Source organism: Pyxicephalus adspersus, chromosome 8, assembly GCF_032062135.1.
Source record: "Pyxicephalus adspersus chromosome 8, UCB_Pads_2.0, whole genome shotgun sequence".
Taxonomy (NCBI): Eukaryota; Metazoa; Chordata; class Amphibia; order Anura; family Pyxicephalidae; genus Pyxicephalus; species Pyxicephalus adspersus.
This window is the reverse complement of record NC_092865.1, coordinates 41,872,249-41,891,244: the sequence shown is the minus strand read 5'-3', so window position 1 is coordinate 41,891,244 and position 18,996 is coordinate 41,872,249. Positions and strand designations below refer to the sequence as shown.

General features: G+C 38.9%; 1 protein-coding gene across 2 annotated transcripts; it reads right to left on the bottom strand.

The window, feature by feature from the left end:
• Nucleotides 1–10,090: 10,090 nt before the first annotated feature.
• On the bottom strand, nucleotides 10,091–18,971 carry CEBPG (CCAAT enhancer binding protein gamma). 2 transcript variants are annotated; one of them, XM_072420175.1, is made up of 3 exons: nucleotides 18,716–18,971; nucleotides 15,126–15,225; nucleotides 10,091–12,294 (listed from the first exon to the last, which is right to left on the bottom strand). In XM_072420175.1, exon 3 carries the CDS (start codon nucleotides 12,246–12,248, stop codon nucleotides 11,832–11,834), a length of 417 nt encoding a protein of 138 aa, XP_072276276.1. In that variant the 5' UTR covers nucleotides 12,249–12,294; nucleotides 15,126–15,225; nucleotides 18,716–18,971; the 3' UTR covers nucleotides 10,091–11,831. The 2 variants fall into 2 exon arrangements, with proteins under 2 accessions (XP_072276276.1, XP_072276275.1); XM_072420174.1 differs by lacking the exon at nucleotides 15,126–15,225 and having other exon boundaries at nucleotides 18,716–18,969.
• Nucleotides 18,972–18,996: the final 25 nt, after the last annotated feature.

Sequence of the window (18,996 nt, the reverse complement as noted above, 5' to 3'; positions counted from 1 at the left end):
CTCAGAATAATGTTAGTCTGCGGAACTTCCTCTTTGCGTACTCGCTCCCGTGTACGTCACCTCCAGTCACAGTACACACTGCGCATGTGCTTGCTGCAAAATGGTACTGTGATAGAATGTTCACGTGACGCATAACAGGGTCCTGCCAAAGAAATCTATCAAAGTGTCATTTTTAAGTTTGTTCCTGGCCAGTAGTGTTAGTGTTAGGTGCTCTTTTTTAGTTTTTAATAAAATAATGAACAAAAAACCGTTAAATCAATGTAAATGTTTGTGACACAGTTACAAGACCAAGGGAGTTCAGTATTAATGAACACATTTTTGCAATCTGCTGTGCCCTGTTATGGCCCCACACATTTATTTGTATCACTTTGTGGTACTGCCATGCATATGTAAAGGGGCCCCCAGGCATCCCGGCTACCACACAAAATACAATGCCCCATAACGCATGGTAATGTCACTGTAAAGTGCTGGGACAGAAAAAATGCCTTTTGTTCATCAAGCCCAGCGGTCATCAACTTTTTAGAAACTACGGACCACTAAACCTACGGGCCCTGGACTGCGCATGCGCGGGGAGTCGTGTGTCACTCAAAGAGGAACTAGCTTCCCCCAGGGTGACCTCATGATGCCAGATCCTGCCCACTCTCCTATCGCAGGTCTCAGCCCACCACCCCGAGCCTGATACATATGGGGGACATGGTCCATGGCTCCTGCCTGTGCGCCACCCCCAGGGGGTCCTTCTGTTGGTTGGCGACCACTGATCTAGCCCATTGCTGTACATTTTTTATGTCATGTCATGGGTTGACTTATTGAAACACATGTCAATGCATGCAGTGTACAGGGAGTGGAAAAGGTGAATCCAGAGCAATAATGTAGGATAACTTGGCTAGTACTCCTGTATTTGCATTCCTAGGGTCCCAGGACACTATCTGCATGTAGTTTGTACCTTCTCCTTGTGTTTGCATGGGTTTCCTTTCGACACTCACAAAGGTTAATTGACTTCCCCTTAAAAAACTGGGCTTGCTTTGTAATAATGATATATGACTACTGTAGGCATTTTAGATTGTGGGCCCCTCTGAGTGACATGAACTTTGTAACAATTAATAATATAAACACTAAAGTTATAAGACTACAACTTCCAAATTGCATCTCATTCAGTGCAACTGAAAATAATTTGCATTTTTTAAAATAAGGATTCCTACTTTTATGTGTTATCTTTGAAAATTGAGCCTCTAGTATTAAAATGTGTAACAGAGTTACCCAAAACTGGTAAGCGTTAAAAAAAAAAAAATCCCGGGCCTTTACAGTGCTCGTTTTAGAGATTGCATTGCTTCAGACTTCCATCCAGGGTTGACAGTATGGTGCTGATTCTAATTTTTAATTTGTGTCAATAGTATTCTGATTCACTCTGTACAACATTTTTCTAGGTGTCTCAGTCATGCATCGTCTCTCTACAGGCATGTTTTTGGCTGTATCAGTACAATAAATATTTATTTGCAGATGTGCATGTGTTAAAGCAGAACTAAACTTAAAACAAAAAAAATGATTCTGAGTTTAGGTACGCTTAATTATGATGCTGATTGTGTCAGTTCAGTACTTGTGCCTCTGTAGTTATGTTAAGTTGTGTTTTGCTCATTTGGTTTTTGATTCAGTTTCCACCACAGATGTCATAGTTTGCATACTTCTCCAGTGCAACAGATTGCTGTGGCAGTTCTACCAGCCTTCCAAATAGGGGCTCAGATATAGGTAAAGTTAGATTTTCAGGCTATCATCTATACAAGTGCCTCTTGTACAATGTGTCATGGGAGAATGTTTCTGTCCATTTTGACACCCTAAACAAGCCATCTCTGCCGGTGGGCAGAGCTGATCTATTCACTGTCCAAAAACTGTCCTACCGATGTAGATGTAGGTTTAAAAAATGCCAAACTGCCAACAATTCTCTATCCTCAATTCCACAAGTCTGTGGACTGCAGCTTATCCTATGTAAGTCAAATCTTTTGACTCGCTCATCAAACTTAGTGCCCACACTGACCTGTTTTTTTCTGCATTTGGGTGCCTGTAAATTCACCCCAGCTAGGGAGTGTCATCCCCACCTAATAACTGGAGTTCCTCACTCTCTGAAGTTTAAATAGCTCTGCAGTTCCACACTGATGCTTGATTTCCAGTAGAGGTTTTGGCTGAATTTTATGAGTATCTCTTTGGGTATCCAGCTACAATCCTGGTGGGTTCTGCTTTCTGGAACAGAATCTTCTATTTCTTTTGCTCAAACCTGTGGGATCTCCTGGTTTCAAGGTGCTCAATAGGACTTTTTTTATATAGTGCTAACTACCTACCCACAAAGTTACCCTTCTTCAACTTGACATTCCCTCAGGGTGGTTATGGGGATTTTGATTTAAGTAATACTCTCTACATACCTAAAGTGTGGCCTTTTTCAACTCAGTTGTTTCCTGGGACAGAACTCTCACACAACCTTGCTCCTTACCACCAGATTTCCTGGTTAAAAAACATACATTGGCATTGGTTTCAGATTGTGCCCCCTACTTGCCTCCTTTAGACCAGATGCTTCTGTGAGACTGTCTTGGAGCAGAGACTCCCAAATTGTTCATGCGGCAACAGGTTTGGTGATCTTCATTTTTTCTTTTCATCTCATAAACAAGAAATGAGAATATACTTCTCAAATTCTCACTCATTGGAAGTGGATGTGGGGTACCGTCTGTAAAATCTTCTCAAAATACCCACTTTCCCCCTTCTAGCCCTTTTTAGTAGAGTCCTTTGATACGCTCCTCTTCATCCATGGGTCCCCGTGGTCTCACAAAGCCCTTCCCAGGCCTCTCTGGTTTCTACAGATGGCTGGGACAGAGACGAATACATCAAGCGTGTTTCTACCAGGTTGGATTTTAAAAGCAGATTGAAGATTCTTATGGCTCTGAAATGAATGTTATGCTTAAGGAACTGGATAAACAGCAGCATACTCAAATTCTAAAGCAGGGGTCAGCCTTTAGGCCTCCCTTCCCTATTTACCACGGCCAGCGTTAACACTTCCGTCGTCGGAGTAAGGGGACATTCCCTCTCCTCCGTATGCATTGCGGAGGAGAGGGATTTCCCTTCAGGGGCATTCCTGGTGGGGGGGAAGTCATCAGCGCGGGACTCGAGAGGGAGTCTAGTGTCTTGACCTCCTAAAATGGTCTAGTAGCCAAAAAAGTTTGCTGACTTCTGTTCTAAAGGAACAAGCTACCAGTTATTGTACCAACAAAATGACTTGAAAGAGAAGGTGCAGGCTTTACAATATCAGAATCTAAGGCCTGCCTCTGTCCATTGAATATACATTCTGTTTCCTCCTCTCTCTTTAATGACCTCCTAAAATTGCCTCTAGACAATTTCATGGAAATTGATTGAATTCATAGTACTGTATTATAAATATCCTATACTCCTATTTCCTATGACTGGTTGAAACAAACCTTGCTTCTGACTCCTCCTGTGTGTTCTGAGTGCTTAGAGCCAAGGAGAAAATCTTCACACAGACCTGTGCCAGGTTCATGACAGGACACCCCAAAACACCAGAGTTACTTATTGACATAACATTTTTTTTCACGTGTGCCTTATCCATACTGATGTTCTTTTATTAAGATTAGTTGGGTATAGGGTTTATTATCATGCTTGAATTTTTCCATGTTTATCGTGACTACCCCTTCCTTATTTCTTTGTTCACTGTCTATGTCATTTTCCTGGGAAGTGGGATCCTCACTCCAGCTTACCAAGTCACCCCCTAAGGGGTTTGTCACTACTTTGTTGCTTCCTATTTTTGGTGTGTATTATTTATTATACCACACCCTCCTTTATTTTCTAGTTATTGTTAATACTCTACCTTCCCACTGTGTCATTTGCCTCAACATGTCTCTACGGGTAGTACCCAAGTTAAGGGCATCCATTATATGGACGACTCCTCTTACCTGCTGGCTCTGTGCAGGACGGAGGCTTGATGGGGGGAGGGAGTCGGTTTGCATGACTTGCAGAACTCTGCAGTTGTATCTTTTTGCATATCAAAGCACAGCTTGCTCCAGAAGGTAATGAATGTCTAGGCTGCATAAAGTTTTTTTTTTTTTGCTTTGTTTGTGATTAACACACAGTGAGGATTTTATATAGTAACTGACACCCCGCTGCCTAATAATACTTTGAGACAAACATCTGTCCTAATTGCATTTATTAGAATAATGTACCTGTTCCAACTTACATACAAATTCAACTTAAGAACAAACCTACAGTCCCTATCTCGTATGTAACCCGGGGACTACCTGTATACTCTATAGTTTTTAATAGTAACAGGGTACTTTTCAGTACCTTGCTGTTTTGGCTCAGTTTCTACTATTTCTACTGTTGGTTTGCTCACATAAAATTTGTTGTGTTGTTTTTTTTTGTCCAATTTTGTCCTGGGGGAAAAAGATTGCTATTCTTATCTGCCTTTTTTGTGGTACCACAACTAATAAATCAACGTTTCTCAGGGGTATACCATAGCTATTCAGAGAGTTGTAATCCAGGGGTGCAGGTATTTTATTAGCTTTTTGGCAATTAGGTGGAAATGTAATTTATACTGATGGCAGATTTTTATTTCTTAAAATGGGTGATTCAGGCAGGTGGTTATTTCAGAATTAGACAGGTGATGACCCTTCTGCAATAACTGTTTGGTACTTGCCTGATTGCTGCGCCGCTGCTCAAGTTTTGACCACAGTCTGTTTGCCTAACAAAAATCAGGCTCAGTTTTTGGAACTCTAGAAGGCGTGGAGAAAGTGCCTATAGGCAAATGATTAGACTTTTCTTTGGCTACCAACTAATAGATGCATGGTGACCCCTTACTTTGAACATGAGAGAATATACTTTTTTCTCCTTTTTTCACCAGTAATACTCAAGGATAGACTACTTTTGGATTCCACTCCTACCTTCATAGGGTTGAGTCCTGTAGGATTGGTTCTATCACTTTTTCAGTCCAGGCCTTTGTATAAGGCCTATTTATTAAGAATGGTACAAGGCTAAAGAAACCATGCTAGCAATAAATTGAGGATCTCCTGGCTTATTCATGCCTTGGAAATATTACGTAACCGTACAAGTAAGCGTACCTATAATGATCCTCAGAGAAGGAAACTTTTAGCTCTTAGAGAAAAATTGTTCTTTCTCTATATGGGAAAAGCAAAGACCACGTTAACTAAATGCTGGCATTCGTTTTATGAGCATTGGTTTTTTTCCTAAATTTATTTCTCGATTGTTTTCTACTTGCATGGTTTACCTTCTTGTCCTTTTCATTTTTGCCCTCATTCTCTTTTGTGTTAATTTGTTGTTTTAATATATCTCAAGTTTTCTCCGTTTCTCTTTGTAGTAACCAAAATCTATATGTGAAGGATGCAGTTTAAGGGGTATATTTATATTTATTTCCCTGTCAATTTGTCAAAGTTCCCTGTCAGCAGTTTACATCTACAGTCCTCTTTCCAGTGCCTAATAAAACAATAACTCGTTCTGCCCCCTAGTGTCCAATTGTCAAATGTGAACAGAAGCCACAACAGTAAAAGCTATCCTAGTTAATTAATAGGTACATTTACAGCAGAATAATTTATAACTATACCCTAAGTGTTTTTAACCATGCAGTATTTTTTGTTTGTTTTATTTGTGCACTGGAGCTGTTACCTTAGTATTTTATGAATGAGCTTTTATTTGCCCTGGATCTGGTCCGATGAGCTATTGGAGAATTTGGGTCTTCAGTGACAATTTTATACGGTTAGACATTCTGAATGAGAAATGCTTTCTGCCTAACCAATCCTGCAAATTTCTTCAATATAAAAAACATATTTTTAGGTTTGTAAATTGAGCCTGAACTTTACACATTTTAAAACCAGTATAAGAGCTTTAAAACAAGCTTTACCTGACTTTTCCAACTATAGGAACTGTGAATTGATACAAATTAATCTACAAATATAACAACAGAGACATTAAAGAATTTTTTATTATTATTATTATTATTATGTTTTTCTTTCCTGATTGGCCTTCCTACCCATGTGTTGGCATTTATTGAATGTTGTGCCATGAACAGCCTCTCCGTGGTATCCTGATGGTATAAGATGCTCTTGTAGTTGGTAGTACTATCTATTCTCTTCTGTTCAACTCTTATACCAGGTCCACACACCATACAGTCATAATTTGGTATATTAGCATCATTTCAAGCTCAGACTAACTGGCTGCTAGCTGGAGGGTTGTTTCAAGGACGGATACTGCAGTTCCTGCATTTTTGCAAGCCATCTCCTGCTTTTTGGAAGGGCTCATACACATGACACATGTTGCAGCATTGCAAGTTGAAGGTGTTTTGGGGTGCTTGTCCATAAATTTCTATCTAAACATACATAAACACTCAAAAACACACTTGACCCTCTGTGCATGCTGTAAAGAAATAGAGTTGCTGACAGTTCATTGGAATGAAAATGTCAAGTTCCAATTGTCAGTACAATACTTCTCAGTCTTTGTGCACAAGTTTCCGGCCATGTTAGTATGGTACAGATTGCATTGCATATTTTTTTATTTTGGCTATAGTGTGCTGATTCTTTTCTGTAGGACACTGTAGAACACCCACAATGTCCATGGATATTTATATTTCTGCGAGGGATACAATAGACTTTACCACCCCCCTCATGCAGTGAATGCATATATCTATTTTAACACATTATGTGGTATTAACATATCACCACTTCTTAAGGATAAACAATATGTTGTCACTCTGAAACATTAGTTTCATAAATATGTAAGTATAAACAAAATTGTAGGAATGCAATACCATTGTCTATCATTTGTGCTCATATATCCATTGCATAAGAGAAACAAGAATGACAAATAACTTTAACAAACTCACATGGATTTTTTAAACTAACTAGAATAAATAATATGTTCCAGAATAATGTTAAAAAAAAATCATACATTAAGGCCTCTTACCTTGTTGAAGGATAAAAAAAAATGTTAAAAAGTGAATAAAAGAATCTTTAATGACAAGCTATATGCAACTTGACTCCTCCAGAGTTAATAACTTCTATGTGGCTTCATATCTGCACTGTGTAGTAATGTTAGCTTGATGCAATGCCCGCTGGGATATATAGCTTTTAATATGTGGGCAGCATTTAATAAATAAAACAAATAAATATATTTTTTATTTTCATTTGTTTAAAATATGTGTATAAAAAAGTATCGATAACAAGCTTACTCGTGTAGACTACATATTAGCAAGTGTGTGTCGGTTGATAAAGTATGCACTTATAAAGCAATTGCAACGTACATCAAGCAGAATAACAAAATCACTTGTATTGAGTGGACTCAAATGTTGTTGCAGGAGGCACGTAATGCGAGTTGTGTCATAGCGTAATCCTCTGGCATGGATAAACAGCTCATTCATGTAAGTCTTGTCCCAGAATTTACACATCAGAGGGACACCCACAATGGCTGTCAGAGGAGTTTTTGTTATCTGCTGGATGCATGGGTTTATGTAGCTCCTTCTTTAGATTTGTTGGGAGATTTTTTAATTGATACTGGGGAGTCCCGTGGCCTGGTAGATTCCAGCAACTCCTCCACAATGGTGAACCTCCCTACCATGGTGACAAGCTGTTTCACAGTCTTGGGGTCCCCATGGCCTACCCATCGTGGCTAACTCACTAATGCAACACACCTGGGAGGGTGCTGAAGTATCGGTTCATAACAAAGCGCTCCACCATCTGCAGCCATGAAAAGATCTTCTGCAACCCCTTCCTTACCAACTGGATCAATTTATACATCTTCTGTAGTTATATTCTGCTGTAGTTACACAGTAGCCACCACCAGCTGCCTCACCAACTCCTCCATAGCAAATGTAAGTTCCCTTACCTATGAGGCAACACAAAGTGCAGGTGATCTAGGAAGGACCATACTAAATCCCATAGTGTCTGAATAAGGTGAACTTCATGGTACATTTCGGAGGCAGAAAAATGTCATACAAATTTACATAAGGCACACCATAAGAAATGAGCTCATGTCATGCCTGGGATGGATGTGATGCCCTTAAAGGAACAGGGACTCCTTGCTATAGATGAAGATTTTATTAAAATGCAAGAGAATAATCAAATATGGCAAATTTACATTGTGAATAAGTTTATAACAGAAGAAAAAAAAGTATAAACAAAAAGGAGCAACCCAGCATGGGAGTTATCACCTTGCAGATTGACCAAAAAATTGATACATTTAGTTCAGTATAGAAACATTTGACTTCTTTTTTAGAAACTCTTTACAAAGTCAAGAAATAACTAGTCTATTGAAACATCCTGTGTTGCTGTCATGTGTTTTAGCAAATAGAAGATATATGCTGGTTTTCCATCAGATAGGACAATAGTCAGTTGGTCACAAGGTTGATAGATGTTGTGATTGGTCAGTAAATCACATCCATTGAAACAGTGGAGAAAAAAAATGTATAAAGCAAAAGCCTTTTATATTGTATGATTCTTTAATTAGAATTTTAATTTAATCTTTATATAAAATCATAAAGTCTACATTAACAGTGCCAGTGTATAGTCAGCCAAGACAGGAAGAGGCTAACCCTAGATTTGTTAGCTGACACGGAAATGATTGTAAATGGTTTAACTATCAACCACTAACTCTCCCTTCTCCCAGCTGGTTGAGGAACGTATGCCAAATAGGATCAATTTCACAGGAAAGCCAGGTAGTACACATGAGGCTGTCCACAAAATGTCCAACCTTTTGCTAGACAGTTGTCATACTGTGTCTTACAAGAGGTGGAAGTAGACATGAGGAAGGAGATTAAGGAGATACTGCAGTTATTTAAAAGTCACAGTGCCTGGGCATCACCGGAAGTTCTGGTCCTCAAACATTTTTACACCACCAGGTTCTATGTAAACTACAGGAAGCTGAATGCCATCACCCCCCTCAGATTCGTACACCATGCCCAGAATTGATGGATTGCTAAATAAGCAGGCAAGTGCCCACTATCTGATGATCATGGATTTGAGCCGAAGGCACTGTGAAATTGTGCTAGTGCCTAAAGCTTGGGAATATTCAGCATTCATCACCCCATTTTAGATTATTTTAGTTTATAGTATTGCTCTTTATAATGATGAAGAATGCACAAGCCACCTTCCAAGGGGTTGTATATGTACTAACACCAACTGGAAAGACTAGGTGAATTTGTAGTCAACAATGACATTGTAGTGGCCGGTGATACCTGGGAAGAACACCTCAATCATCTGTCACAGGTACTAGACAAGCTGGGAGCTGGTACCCTAACAGGTAAACCAAGAGTGTGTTTTAGATTGAAATGAGTTTAGTCCAGTACCTGGGTCAATGGGTGGGAAGCAACACCGTGAGACCCTAAACATTGAAGATTGAGGCCTGGCTTCTACCCAAAACCAAAAAACAGGTGTTGTCATTCTTGGGAACTCTACTATCGAAATTTTCTACCCCATTATAGTACCCTGGTGAAGCCCCTGACTGACCTAACCCGGAAAAGATGACCCAGCATAACAGGACTGATAACAGAATGTAAGGAAGACTTTCAGAATTTGAAGAAAGCACTTGCCAATGCACCCGTTATTCAAGCCTCTTATTTTACCTACTAGTTTTTGGTGCAAACCGATGCATCCTCGTATGGCTTAGAAGCAGTACTAAGCTAAGTGGATTAGGGAGATGAGCGCCTAATCATCTAGCTGAGCAAAAAACTGCTCAGAAAGGAGGTGACATGTAGCACATTCGAGAAAGGGTGCCTTGCAACTGTGTTGAACATGCAAAAGCTGCAGCCCTACCCCAGGACCCCAAGTTCAAATCTTGGCCAGGTCACTATCTACTTGGAGTTTGTAAGTTCCCCCCATATCTTCTGGGATTCCACTGGGCATTCTGATTTCTCTACACACCCCAAAAACATTCAGTTTTACTTCCTCTCAAAAATAAACTTTACAGAGTCTAATGTAGCAGGACTAATTATAAGCAAGATCTAATATGACTGCATATATGTGTAGCAATGGGATCTCCACTCCATTAAGTTTAATTGTGGTTTGATATCTGTTCAAATTCCACCAAGGACCAAGCATCATTATTTCAAACTTTTATTGCAAATACACTTGAAAAGTATGGGTTTTATTTCAATTGCACCATTTACCAATTTCTCAGAAAACATTCAAATAGGGCAAAGTAAGAAATCTAATAAAAATGGTACAGCACAGGAAAATTCTCCACAAAGCATTTTCAGAACAATGTGAATTGCTGCATTTTTTTAGATACCACACCTTGTATTGAATTAATTAATACAACATATTACCTGAGGTCATAACATTTATTAAAAAGAAGATATTTTTACAGGTAGGTAAGGTTTGCAGGCCAAATACAAACTGTATTAGTAAGAAAACAGATAAAGCTAGATAATCTTTCTAACTGCATCTGAATAATCTCCATTTCTCACTTTTTACTTACATAATATAAGTAATTCTTAACTAAATCATCAGAACAAGGTAATTGCCATGTTAAGAACCCTATTCTTATAAAGGCATACTGTAGTGGTACTAAAACTCAATCTGTAAGCATGCACTGCTAACCTGTAAATATGTCATAATAGTAGCCATCCTCTAATTATACTTTTCATTAAAGGGCAGGTCTGGCCACTTTAAAAACAATACTACCTCCCCACACTCAAACAAACCTATGCTTGATCGAAGAAAAAAAGGCCAGAAATATACACCTTAAATTCATTCTAATGACATGGCTGCTGATCCTGCAGAAGTATGAGCATGAGGAGTTGGCATCTAAATCTGTCATCACAAATAGAACTGGTTGGATTGAGGAATATGGGATGGTGGATTATGTTAGCTCTGTGCGCTATTCCCTTAAAATAAAGCAATAGATTTATAATAGCCTGGTGGGGTAGGATCAGTTTTTTTCTTTTTAATGAAAGAGGTACATTTGGGGTATCATTTACCAAATTTCCTGCGAACTGTAGCAAGATCTCCACCAAATATTGAACTTCCGATGAAATGTCTAGGAGCACCACACTCAGATATAAATCCAGAGGCAAGAAACTTGTATTTTGTCCAAAGCAATCAATCAGATTTTAGAACTTAATTTTCTATAGTAGGAAAATAAAATAGTCTCCCTTTACAGTTTTTTTTTCTTTTCCAAACATTTTTTTAAAAAGGCTGTGCTACTAAACACCAGAATGTAAAGGCTTAAAAATGAACTTTTATTTTCCACGATATAGGCATAATATTACTGTAGGAATTTATATAATAAGTCACCTAGCACGGGATGTATACCTTAATAAAATACATGTCTAAATCAGGGATCTGTTAAAAATTAAAGCTAGCTTTATTTAGTACATTTTAAGGAAAACCTGTACTAAGAAGTACATAGGCTGACACGACTGACTTTGTTCTGGAACTACAACTTGCCTGTCTGACTCTGTCTTTAACTTTCAAGACCTAGACCATTCAAACTAGGAAAGGTGACAGGGAAGTAAAAACTCCAAATCTTCATACTAGTCCCAGGTAAGTTTTCTAAAATATACAGAAGCTACTGGATCAGCATAACAGCTAGATAACTAGTGTTTTTAAAGGTAAGCTCTTTTTCTCAGTAAAAGGTGTTCGTTAAGTGCCAAAGGAAAGTCTGGAACCAATGCTTTTCATACAAGGCCCATAAACCGACACCTGCATTCCTGTAAAACTGCTTAATACCCAACAGAATACAGTTACTATTACCATCAAGTCCATAAGTATGCAAAATAGCAGACACTGTTGTCCTGTCCTTCTTCACCTGCCACAATGGATCTATAATGTTTCGAGTTATTTTGAATCACTATCCTGCTCTGATGTGGAACTAGCAGGCTGTACATTTTCTGCCAAGCTGTGTGCATGCTCCAGAAACAAGTCTTTTAGTACACTCAATTCTTTGGTGAGTAGTTTGATTTTTGCCTCCAATCTTTCATTCTCTTCTTTTAGCTGGTTAACTCTTTGCAATGTGTCTTGAGCTTTCTGTTTGCTCTTTAATCTGCTCTTTTTCACCGCCATATTGTTCCGCTCTCTGCGCAGTCGATATTCTTCACTGCTGCGGTCTACCCGCTGTCCTTTCTTGCCGTTTTTACTGGGAGGAGTGGCTTTACCTCCTCCTCCTGGGTTCAGTGGCACAAGCTGTGGAGTGGCTGGGCTGCCAGGTTGGGAATCTTCAAGGCTTTCAGACATACTATGTGGGGATGAGTTCATTTTAAATGATTCTTGTCACTGAATGCAAGCGAGTGGTTCTGTAGAGCTGTAATAAAAAAATAAAAAATTTCTTAGTGCAAACATTAATTTACTATAAATTATTCACCTATACTCAACCCTATATTTGATAAAAAAATATGATATGCCATGATTGGGAAAAAGATTGGATAATTTCCTTATGCTAATAGAAATTGCTGGTTGTTGGCTATCCTAATTTCATTCAACTGCAAGCAGTTTAAAACTGTGTGCATATGGAATATTGCTGGCAAACTGCCTTTCTGCTACCATTTCAGTGTTTAGTATGCATTGCATATATGTTTTACAAGTATCTCTGGAATCCATAACATAAGGTGCCTCATAAATGTCACATACAGCTATAATTTTTACCTTTCTCGAAAAACTGTAAGATATTTTTTCCCCATCACCAATAAAAAAAATGAGCTCACTACATCAATTCTATATACATACTCCAAAAAAATAAAATGGTTAATAATCCCTTAATGAACACACTTAATTCACACAAAATAGGATCCCCTTAGAACACTAGTTAGCCTTGCAATAAACTTTACAGAGGCAAATGTAGCAGGACTAATTATAAGCAAGGTCTAATATGGCTGCATATATGTGTAGGAATGGGATTTCCACTCCATGAAGTTTATTTGTGGTTTGCTGTGGTTTGATATCTGTTCAAATTCCACCAAGGACCAAGCGTCATTACTTCAAATTTTGGTTATTGCCAAGTTTAACAACACATAGTGATGCTGCTAGAAGACAAACAAAACGCTACAAAGGGTTTATCCAAAACAGATATTGTATCCCTTCATATGGATCAAATTTATTTTTATTGATCAGTATACATTAGTTAGCCATACATGAATTTTTAAAACTGTACTATTTTCCATATTTCTGAATGAGATGTATTGTATGAGAGTACACCGACCCCTACTATGAATACCAGAATAGAAGTTAGGTAAGTACACAGTATTTATCCAAGCCTGTCTTTTGCCAAGTTCTGTTTGTAAATAGTTGTCTTGGGATGCAGCATACATACGAGATTGAAATAAAAAAGATAAAAAGTTATCTGACTGCCCTGATGACACAAAAGTTGGGTTTTACCCAATTTACCTCTTTTTTCATTCCTTAGTTTTTTTTACCATTCATATTTAAACTGTTTTCAGTAAACATACTGGATACAAGTTCACAAAATAGGGTTCAATAAGGAACAAGTTCTGCAGATCATCATTTATTAATATTGTGAAGGAATAGACTAGAACCTAAACAATCTAAGCCACCGCCATCTAGTGGTATCAGAGTAATATTGCAAAATTCAATGTACTACAATCTATTCTTCTGTTGTAAACCACTTTGTACAATATTCAGTCATTTATTTACAAAATATCCCATGAGAAACCATATCATGTAGGAAAACCCTTCCTTGAGTAGTCATGGTATGTCCAAAGTTTAAATAATTTCACTATTCTATTTAGTAAATAAATGCATGTCCTAATTCTCAGAACAATGAATGTATAGTGGCAACATAGTGCTATCAAAATGAAATAAATGGGCACCATTATTGTGTCAATATCATGGATTTTCCTTCTCTTTTTTTTTTCTGGCATCAAGTAGAATTGGCATGATTTGCAGAATACCTACCTGGATGTAAGGAAATGTGAAATTGTACCATAAAAAACTTTTTGGAAAATTCCTACTATCAGGGACTTGGATCTGCAATATCTTCCCTCGTCGTTACACCTATTCTCCTTGTATCTTAAGCAATTAGATAAGTGTTGCTAAACCCAAAAAACTGATGTAAGACACTACATAACTACCATAAACCCCACTATTTTCTTCATAAGACCTAGTCCAAACTTACATTCTTTTCCATCTCCCAACATGACTTATAAATTGTGTAACCACTTGATACAAGATACATTTCTGTATTGGTCATGCTCTAAACTTTATCACCAATCTGTCAGGTAATGCAGTGTTTTCCCAAGAAATGTATTTCAGACAGGTGGGGTGAAGCTGTAGCTGGGCAGGGCAACACAAATTTAATGTTCCCAGTTTGTCTAATGGGTGTCCAGTAACTCCTCTAACCGTGTCAGCTTTCTTCTGTCCCCTATACTTTGTTTCAACTTTCTGCTGTCACCCCCAGTATGGCCCAAATGTCTGGTGCCCCTGTATTTTGACCCAGATTCATGGTATTTTGTAAAGAGTCCACTCACTTGAAGTATAATAATTTAGGTTTAGTTTACATAAGTAGAAAACAAAACTGTGGCATTTACTGCTCCTGAAAGCTTACTTTCAATCTTGTGCCCAGGAATGCTAATAGGCAGTAACTGCTGGGCTTTGTCGGGTGTTTTTTTAATTGAAACTGCTTGAAAAAGCTTGCATAACGTTGACACATTGGCCCTGATTTATGAAAGATTCAGCTTTATTACATCAGGCACACTTGATTTTATGCATGTAGTGTCTGAAAAAAGTGCTGCCTTCCGTTGCCAGTAGAAAAAAAAAAGAAAAGATAAAAAAAATGGAACGATTTGTTACCAATGTTAACCAATTTTTAGGTTTAAGCAGCAAAACCTGCTAATGAGAAGCAAACTAATGTGAACTGTTTAGAATAGCAGTAAGGTGTGGGTATCCCTTTTTTACGTTAGTGAACTCGTCTCAGGGGAGATGCTACATATGGTATTTATCTGTGGCAGCCCAATAGAGAATAAATGGGGGGATCCGTAAGCGGTTCAATACCATCTACTGCAGCTTGCTGTCAAATCTGCAAACACTGGATAACTGCACTTCTCTGGTATATTATAGCATTTAAATTGCAACAAACAATACATTTCTCCACCATGTGTGTAATAAAATCTCCACACTTACATTCTGTTGATTTTTTGTTGCTGTCATTCTGCTCTCCCCCACACATGTGCTCCTGAACACCCCTACATCCCTCTGACAGCATCTAAGGTTTACTATGTACCTGAAAGCAGACAAAGAGAAGAAAACAAATCTGGCTAGCAGCAACAATTACATTACAACCAGCTTTTAGCCATCAGCTGGACTGCACTAACTGGATCCCCTCTTAACATTAAATAGAACATTAAACTGCCAGCATTCTTTATTTTGATAAAAGTTTCCATCTTTAGTAAAAGTCAAGAATTGGGCTTCAAAGTTCTGGTGCTATTGTGTAAAGTTCCTTCAGTCCTACATAAGATTATTCCCCACATTTAGTATAACCCCCAGCAGCACTGGGAGAGCCTGTCATGTATTCTGTACTACATTACAATGTTATTTCTCTGACTTTACAGGAGCGCTACCAATGCCTAAAAGTGAAATAGAAGCAGAGATTGCTGCCCTCTCCTTTTGAGAATGCTGGTTTGCTGGCTGCCAGTGAATATAATGCAGTTGTGTTCCTGAGCCACAGAAAGTAAAGAAATAAGTAGCTGTGACACTTATGTACAGAATACTTTTTTGTGGTTTATTACTAGACAGTACTATGGTAACTAACAGCCAGGCCTTGTGAAATTGCTTAAAAATGTATGGGAAATGTTTGAACAACCTTCCAGTCTGAAATGAAACAATGAATGTATATAAAATATCTTCAAGATACATACTCGATAAAACATGTTTGTTTAACCTAAAAATCCCAATGGCATTTGCTTTTTTCTTGAGCTTTGATTCAGAGAGTATAATTTTTCGAAAACTGTACACGAAAGCCAAGAATGTAGCAAAAACATAAGAACACGTCCTTTATGAAAGGTAAATAAATCCAGGTTTTCCATTTTTGCTCGTATAGTACTAGGCTTTAATCATTCCATTTACCTTGACATACGAAAATAAAGTCCCTCAAGACCAAATTTAGCTGTTTACAATAACAAGGGTGTTATGGGAAAAAATCGTTGTGGAGACACCTGCTTCAGTAATTACAAGGCAATATGTTTCATCTGCACCAGTGCCACTGCTAATGTCTCAGGATTTAGAGATCACACACCTTTTTTACAATATGTTTTCATATAAAAGTTAATGTAAAGCCTCTAGATTTAGCTTTAAAAGAAATGTCCACTCCTTTTTATTGAAAAATGTAGCTGGAAAGCTGAACTTCTCTTACAGCAGCAGTGACAACGTCACAGTGCTTTCATTGCAGAATATGTTGTCACCCTATCACAGGAATGGGCTCTCCAATGTCAGGATCTCATGCTATTTACAAAATGTTTCAGGGGGTAAAATAGAGAACCCGGTATTGCATGTGGATTTATAGTTGGGCTCTGGTAGGGTTGATCTCTGTGTTCATCTTCTAATACCTCCTTAGTAGATGAAAGTAGAAGTAACCATCATTATACTTGCGGATTATGCCATCATACTTACCCCATGCAGTCACCCTGCAGCTTAGAACCACCATCATCATTACCGCTGGCTCTGAGCTCTAAGCTACATAGTACATACAACATACAGTTTAAACAATAAGCCTCCAGGAGCCAGGGAATGAGCAATGCATGTTTCTAGTAGTATCAGTTTAGGCACGCTTTGAGTGAATATCATTTCACAGGTTGCAGGTGGCAGCAGCAGAAAGTGATGTAAAACAAGAGCTGAAACTAGTGCAAGTGTTATGTAGACTGTGATCACTATAAACGCTAAATACTAGGGACTCTTATTTTAATAAAGATGTCATGGCAAATATTTGAACTGCTATCACATAATTTACCATTAATACACAATTTAAAGGAATTGTCTAGGTTTCAATAACAATTGTAATAACACCAGCTGCACTTGAAGTTATTGTATAAATTTAAATTTACAGTAAAGCACGTCACAAGGTTCACTTATTATCCCCCCCATGCCAAAATGCAGCAATACATGTGTCTACAGGGCAAAAAAGAAGTCTCCCTAATAGGCCACAGATGGCCCAAGAAAAAACAGGGGGTAAGAAAGAAAGCAGGAAATGCTAGAACCCCTGGCAACTTTTGTTACCCATTTCCCATCTGGCATATGTAACAATGGTCAGTATGCTGCGGCGGTATTCATTCTGAGTTGCACCCGGCTAGCGGACCTGTGGTGCAATTACCATGCATTGTAGTGCAAAGGTAAACAATTCAATGAACTTCAAATTTTAAATCACCGCCACACAGATGTGAACTTTCACAGAGGTGTCCAACAAAATAATGTTATGGTAGAAGTGATCCTACATCAAAGGTAGTATAGGAAGTTTAAGGAGGGGTGCACATTTCATAGATTTCTCAGTGCCCAGCAGAACAGGAAGTAAGGGGCAAATTAATCTATGGTTGAATCATGGACTCTGGTGAGCACTGAGAAATCAAACAAGGGCAAATCTTTCAATGAGGAAACTTGTTACAACTGTGTAAGAGAGAGATTCCTTCTGACTTCCTGTTGTGTCTATGGACAGGTGAGGGAAATATAGAAACTGAAAGGTATTGTAACCATTCCCCTCCATTCACACATATGTGTTGCATCAGCACACGTGCATGTCAGTTTGTGCTTTACCATGTGCTGTGATAGGGCAGTCTATTTATTCCAATGGCCTGCCCAACGCCCCATGGCAGTCAAAATATTCAGCCCTATTTTCAGGAGCGTACCACAACACATTACAGGTAGTCCCTCGAGTTAAGGACATCCTACATACTTCCTAGATACAATTGGGGCTTCCCTGCTCGCTGTGTGCAGGATGGAGGCTTAATGGGGGGCGGTTTGCATGACTTGCAGAAGAAATCTTTTGCTAAACACAGCTGAGGCTGTAGGTGATCTTAGGGGGTGAGCTCCTTCTGCAGCCTCTTGTAACTCTTTAATGACCAATACAAACTCTGCAGTTGTTTCTTTTTGCATATCAAAGCACAGCTTGCTCCAGAAGTTAATGAATGTCTAGGATCCATAAAGTTTTTTTTGTGATTAACTCACAGTGAGGATTTTATACAGTAACTGACACCAAACTGCCTAATATTATGTTGGAACAAACATCTGTCCTAACTGCATTTATTAAAATAATGTACTCGTTCCGAATTACATACAAATTCAACTTAAGAACAAACCTACAGTTGTATGTAACCCGGGGACTACCTGTATAGGGCACTTCTGTACAATACAGGTTTGCGGCACACTACAACGCCTGTGTGTTGTGGTAAGATGTCATTGCCTGGCTATGACACTACCACATGATAACAATATTTGTTGCTTCTGGGGGCCAAATTGCAAAGTTGTGTTTTGTCCCTAAAAGTTTTCTCCAAACATAGAGGAATAAAATGTGACCTGGACCCCGGGAAGACAATATTGTGCACACAGGTTGTCACATTACACAAGCCCTTTGTGTAGCTCACACCCCATGGACAGGACATTCACAAAGTGCTGGAAGTTTCCAACAAGTGTTTATTTCTCTCTACAACTTCCGCCTATATCCCTGGCCGCTGTCACCCCTCCTATGGTGGCCCCGGACACCCCGACACCTGGCCCGCCAGACATACCTGGGAATGCCGAGCCTCTGTGCCTGGGGAAGGAAATCCTTCCCCTCCCCCCACGATAACCTTCTCCTCACACCTCTGTGGATGGTCGTCTCCTCCGTCCGCCAATCGGTTCTCTGACACTAAGCGCAGCGCACAAAGGATCGTTGCGAAATCATACGGGTCTTTCCCCGAAAAAGAAGCATGATGCAATCGTCTAAGTGACAGCTCGCTCAGCCAATTAAAAACTGATTTGGTGCAGCTACACGTTTGTCGGCTCCCGGAGCTATGGCCGCTAGAGGGCG

Excerpts from the sequence above, each read along its gene's own strand:
- CEBPG (XM_072420175.1), bottom strand. The coding sequence starts at position 12,248 with ATGAACTCATCCCCACATAGTATGTCTGAAAGCCTTGAAGATTCCCAA.